Source organism: Onychostoma macrolepis, chromosome 22 (genome assembly GCF_012432095.1).
Source record: "Onychostoma macrolepis isolate SWU-2019 chromosome 22, ASM1243209v1, whole genome shotgun sequence".
In the NCBI taxonomy this organism is placed as follows: domain Eukaryota; kingdom Metazoa; phylum Chordata; class Actinopteri; order Cypriniformes; family Cyprinidae; genus Onychostoma; species Onychostoma macrolepis.
The window spans coordinates 22508821-22514820 of NC_081176.1; the positions used below are offsets into that span (position 1 = coordinate 22508821).

The following is a 6000-nucleotide window of genomic DNA, read 5'->3' on the forward strand; positions in this document are numbered from 1 at the left end:
ACACTAAAAAAAACACCTTCACATTATATTCCGCATCTCTTTTCTTTGAAACTCAAGATGGGCTCCTTGTAAAAACTGTCAGCTTTGGTCAGAAAGGGGAAGGGAGTTACTAGCAGTGGTCTGTATGTGGTGCGACCTGGCTGCCATGGAAACGTAGCGTGCACACAAACTATTTCAGTTTCTCAACCACAGCTTCCTGTAGCTCAACAAAACCCTTCCCCCTTCTCAAGGCTCTGGCGCTTTGCTTTCTTTTCTTTTGTTCGGCTCAGTATACGCTGCGTATATGTGGTTCTGGCAGATATATACTGCCATATAACTCACTGTACGTGTGCGGAAGGGGGAGGGGTCAAATGTACTCCTGTGGGTGGGGGTAGATAATTATAGACTACAGACTATAGATATGCAAATTATATCTATGCAACTCTTCTAAATCTTCTACATGAGAGCTTCGACTACAACTAGAACACTGTAAAATGTTACTACTAATCTAATGCAGTGTCAAGATAAAGTATTTTCTGGAAAGATTTGGTATTTTTGGCACTAAGATAGCTAAGATTGATTATTTTTGTAATTCTGAAAATCTCATAATAGCTTTCTTTAACTTTTAATTCTGAATAACTGTAGTTTTAGCTCAGAGTAGCTGTACTTTTCACTTATGTTCTTTGCCGGATGTGGTTTTGCTTGACTTGGTTCACAACTTGAAGCGCACGCATCTTGAGCGTAGCTGTTTTAGCAGGTCCACCCATTACATGGAACACGACAGAATGAGAAAAGTGACTTTAAATGTCCAGTTTGATGTAGTTTCCTTTCAAAAGATTCTTCAAAAAGTCTTCTTCAAAAGTCTTAATCGCAATGAGGTTCACATAAAACATCAATCTCCTGCAAGCTGATATTTAACCTGCTTTTAAAATTTGATCTAAACCTCCACACTGTGCTATATTCACAAACATTGACTATTAAAACAATGCATATTACATATTTTCAATAATAATGCAATGTAACATAACATAAACAATAATTCAAGCTCACGTTTAGTCTATAAAAGTTCAAATAATTCCTTTAAATCTTAAAAACTGTTTCCTCAACAGAACATGTTTTCAGCATTATTTGGTTTAATCATGTTAGTTACAATATATTATGTCATTTCTAATCAATTTTGGCGTTTCAACCTGATTTTCTTCATTCCAAATGGTTGCAAGTGTGCATCAAACACTGCAAGATTTGACTTTGGCACCATTACTTAAAATTTTAAGGCAGTAAATTTACTATTATTAGTATTATTACAAGTTATTTTTGGTAACACTTTAGTAAAGGGACAAATTATCACTATTAATATTATATTATATTAACATATTGGCTGTTTATAAAGCACATATTCCGCCTGATCATATTCTATACCTAATACCTAAACAACTACCTTACTAACTATTAATAAGCAGCACAAAATCCCAAAGACAACAAAAATAATCGTTAAAAACTATTTAAAGGCCATGAAGCTACAGGAAACTAAATAAAAGTTCTTACTAGTCGTTTTTTTCTGACATATTAGACTTCAACTTTCTGTTTAAATCACTATTTTTACTTCAACACCAAGGTTGCAACACGTATCTACCATCTTTAAAAACACACAAAGATTTGCAGATAGTTTGAGAACGAGTTAAAGAAACATACAGGTCAAAAAATACAGTAATTAAATTAATTCAATAATCTTTAATTGTTAGTTTGTAAAAACTGTGCCACTTCTTTTCAATCTCCTAACTAATGAAGCCAAAGCAGTTGCCCACAACCAAAAATAATGCACACTGGGTCAACATAATGCGGTATAGGCCTAGATATATACCGCAGAGTTCATGTACAGTCTTCGGCTCATTAATAAGATGCAGACATGAAATCAACAGTCAATCCAATGACAAGACTTGACTTGATATTAATTGCGTTTACATTCAACAAATGCTGGTAATAATCAAAAATCAGCTTATTGTAAAAGTTGAATAATGTAATAAAACCAAGTTTTGCCGAGTAATAAAGTGTGAAGTTTTAGAAACTGGCAAGTTATTATTTCTTTTAATGCAAGACACTAAGGAGGAAATGCTAAAACAATGATTTAATTGTTGCCTCAGTGGTTTCACACACATTGTGCAGATGATACCTTGAGGAGATTATGATTTCACACTTGAAATGACTTTAGTCGCTGTAACCTATAAATCAGGTTGATTTGGTCATATTAAATCATGTTTTTGATATTTTTAAATGTATATCAATCTAACATACACCAATGTTCAAAATTAAAACACCAATTTTCATACAGCATCATTCACATAATTAGTAACTGAAAGAATAGTTAACTCCAAAAAAGAAATTTGGATCATCATTAACTCACCCTCATGGTATTACTTTTTTGTTTGTAGACCACAAAAGAAGATGTTGTGTGTTTATGCTGCTGGTTTCCATGAGCTGTCAAGCTCCACAAATGACAAAATGATTTGTATGAAGATTTAAAACTTTCGGCCTGTTCCTCGCACAAAGATATTGACTTCAAAGGCCATATTAATTACTTTTATGATACATTTAGTACATTTTGAGGCTCAAAATCTTTGGTCACCATTAACTTTTACTGTAGGGAGTAAGTGCAGCATGAACATTCTTCTAAATAGCTTCTTTTGTGTTCTACAAATGAAAGAAAGTCGTACAGTTTTGGAACAACATGAAAGTGAGTAAATGATGACAGAATATGCATTTTCAGATGAGCCTTTCCTTTAAATAAACATACGGACAAATAAAGACACTGAAATAAGCCTGAAAAGTAGATTTCATGAATATTCCCACGAGCACTGACTCTTAAGGCCTCGATCTCACATGTACACCCATCTTTCGATGCCTTTCTTCCTTTTCTATGCGATTTGCATGTACAGTGCAGTCACACGGATTTTCATGCGCTCTCAAGCCACAACACTTTTAAATATAGTGAAAAGACATTTCGATGCAACACGTCTCACGGCACTTCTTCAGCGACTCTCGCAAGCACCATTTTAGCCGGCAAATTTACGAGACATAGAAACCAGCTAAAATGGAACAAGGAAGTGGTCAGAGGCCTGTGCAGCGAGGCATCATGTTCAAGAGTATCATGCAACGTGACACCCAAAAGACATTCAAATGAATAATATAATACAATAAAATACAATACAATATAATATAATATAATATAATATAATATAATGCCTAACGTGCATTCAAAATGTCTAAATAAAAATCACATATGTGATCACTGATTTTTTTTTTTTTTTTTTGTGATTTGCAATTGTAACTTGTGATAATGTCATGTGATTTTCATTATTTTTATTCTCTCTCGCTTGCTGGAAATTTATGTAACAATATCCTGCCCAGGGTCTACAGATGAAAATTAGCTATCTAGCTAACTTTGGCACAGCGTTTGTATATTTGTAACATTTGATGTTGTATTTTTGCACTTAATCTTCTGGATTGATAATTTTCTCATTCATTCATTCTTTCTTTTTTTTTTTTTTTTTTTTTTTGGATGAGGCACCGCCTCTGGAGAAAACACCCTTTTAATTTACAGTACATGTAAATGTATCTATTCATGACCAACCAGAAGGCAGTACTTGAACAATTTGTTTTATATTTCCTTGTATTATTTATTTATTTATCCATTTAAATTCCACGTTTTAATGCCGTAAAAATACTAAACATAATTTTAAATGTAAATGAGTAAATTCCATGTAATTGAAAATATCGAAAAACATTATACAATTCTAAAATGTACATATACTGTATTACATTGAAATATATTATTATATTATATTATATTATATTATATTATATTATATTATATTATATTATATTATATTATATTATATTATATTATATTATATTATATTATATTATATTATTAAACATGCAAAAAATACAAATTTCAGTTGCTGATGCAATAGCCTGATGCAATTTTCTCCAAAGGACTCAACACAAGAACATCAAAAATGGTACTTCACAAGAAGGGAAACCTGGCAACCTTTACTTTAAGACAGCAGAACATAGCACTCTATTAAATAACAAAGAGATCCTCAACAGCATCCATCAGAATGTGTCATGTGAAAACAGGGATGATTGATTGACAGCTTGGCCTTCGCACCGGTCAAATCCAGCAGAACCTCGAGTGAGTTTGAGGGGACACACCCAAACCAGCCAGATCCTTGACAACTCCTTTACCAGGTAATACAAACTAGAATCAAACACACCTCTCGCAAGCGTCCCGCCACAGAAACGTTCAAAAAAATCACGTTAGGCATTTTACAAAAGCGCTCTTTTGCAACATTTCGCGAGCTCTGTTTTTACTCTCATCTTGTACAAAGCAACAACTTCTCACTTTGGCCGTCTAAAGAGAATTCTCCTTCTTCTTGGTGAACAACGGTGGCGAGTCTCAGTAAAAATAATAATATTTTTAACAAACAATACTTAAAATAAATTGAGGACTCAGGCGCCAAAAGAGTTTGCCCTGCATGTACACATTAAGATTTAATTATCATCGCCATCCCTGTCAAGATTCGAACAAACACTCATTCACTAATTCATTTTATGTTAGTATTTTAGTGTTACAACTAGTGATGATAAATAAGCTTCAATAAACTCTATTTACAATTCAGAGATATGTAATAATACACAACATAGAAACCGGACCAAAATATGAATGAATCTACACCACGACAATGACCTTTATGGTCATTTATACGAACAATTAAGTTATGCGAACAATTAATTCACAAAATGCCACATAATACAAAACACAGCAGTAAATATAATACATTTAAAAAAAACTTTGATAATATATATATATATATATATATATATATATATATACCTATACCATTGCAGATTTGCTTGTAAATATATATTTAAAAAAATAATAAAAAACCTTTAACAATAAAATGTTGTACTTACATAAGACCATGCATAGGACCAAAACCAAGGGTCCTAGCACAAAAAATCTTGCCATATCCAAGAGTTCAAAAGCCGCTTCTAAGACACCATATGTCCTATTTGAAACAGACACAGATCTGGGTTAACCATCAGAAAGCGTACTGGCTTTTTGGTCTCTCTTGCTCTGTTTTCATTTAATCTTACGTGTTCTCATGCGTCTAATCAGTCGGTTCTGTTGCCGGTGAGTTTTCACCTTCAAAAAAATCCTTAAGCTGTTTTTTAGGGGACTAGAGACAGCAGAGCAGTGTCAGAGACACTCTCCTCTTCAGCTTTGCGTTAAGGCCCTTTCTTAACAGGAAGTTGCATTTTCATCTACGCCACACATCTCTCGCCTTCTACTGTGTCGTCCTTCAAATGGGAAATGAGAGAAAATTATCTCATTTTTGCTCTTTTTTTTTTTCGACGACCTGCATCCATAGTGAAACCAGCACCTTCAGAAGATGCACATTTAAAACTAAAATCACCTCTACTTGAATGTGTGAACATTTCAAATAAAATATCAAAGACACAGAAAGTGTTACAATACTTTCACAAGGAACTATATATATATATATATATATATATATATATATATATAGTGCCTGCGAAAGTATTCAAACCCCTTCATTTTTTCCCCATGTTTTGTTATGTTTCAGCCTTATGTTAAAGTGCTTTAAATTACTTTTATTCCACATCAATTTACACTCCACACACCATAATGGCAAAGCAAAAACAGAACTGTCACAACCGAAATAAGTACGTTGCATAAGTATTCAAACCCTTAACTCAGTAATTAGCTGAAGCACCTTTACAGCCTTAAGTATTTTGGGGTATGATGCCACAAGCTTTGTTCATCAGCATTTGGCAATTATCTGTCATTCTTCACCTCACCTGTTCACCTCCCAAGCTCTGTCAGATTGGATGGGGGCAGTCAGACACATATTTTCAGGTTTCTCCAGAAATATTTGATTGCGTTCAATCCCATGCTCTGGCTGGGCCACTCAAGGACATTCACAGAGTTGTGATAAG

At 33.6% G+C, this 6000-nt stretch overlaps 1 protein-coding gene across 23 annotated transcripts in view; it reads right to left on the reverse strand.

Annotated features, from left to right (window-relative positions):
• The window catches only part of ptprc (protein tyrosine phosphatase receptor type C), a 44785-nt gene extending 39454 nt beyond the window's left edge, over nucleotides 1–5331 (reverse strand). For 7 of the 23 annotated variants that reach the window (XM_058759823.1, XM_058759820.1, XM_058759819.1 and 4 more), the window contains exons 1-2: nucleotides 5137–5330; nucleotides 4954–5048 (exon numbers count right to left, since the gene is read on the reverse strand). In XM_058759823.1, the coding sequence (XP_058615806.1) occupies nucleotides 4954–5008 (55 nt within the window). In that variant the 5' untranslated portion in view covers nucleotides 5009–5048; nucleotides 5137–5330. Of the gene's footprint in view, nucleotides 1–4953; nucleotides 5049–5136 lie in introns of all 23 variants that reach the window. The other 16 variants (XM_058759833.1, XM_058759831.1, XM_058759828.1 and 13 more) reach the window with 5 other exon arrangements.
• Between the last annotated feature and the right edge of the window lie 669 nt (nucleotides 5332–6000).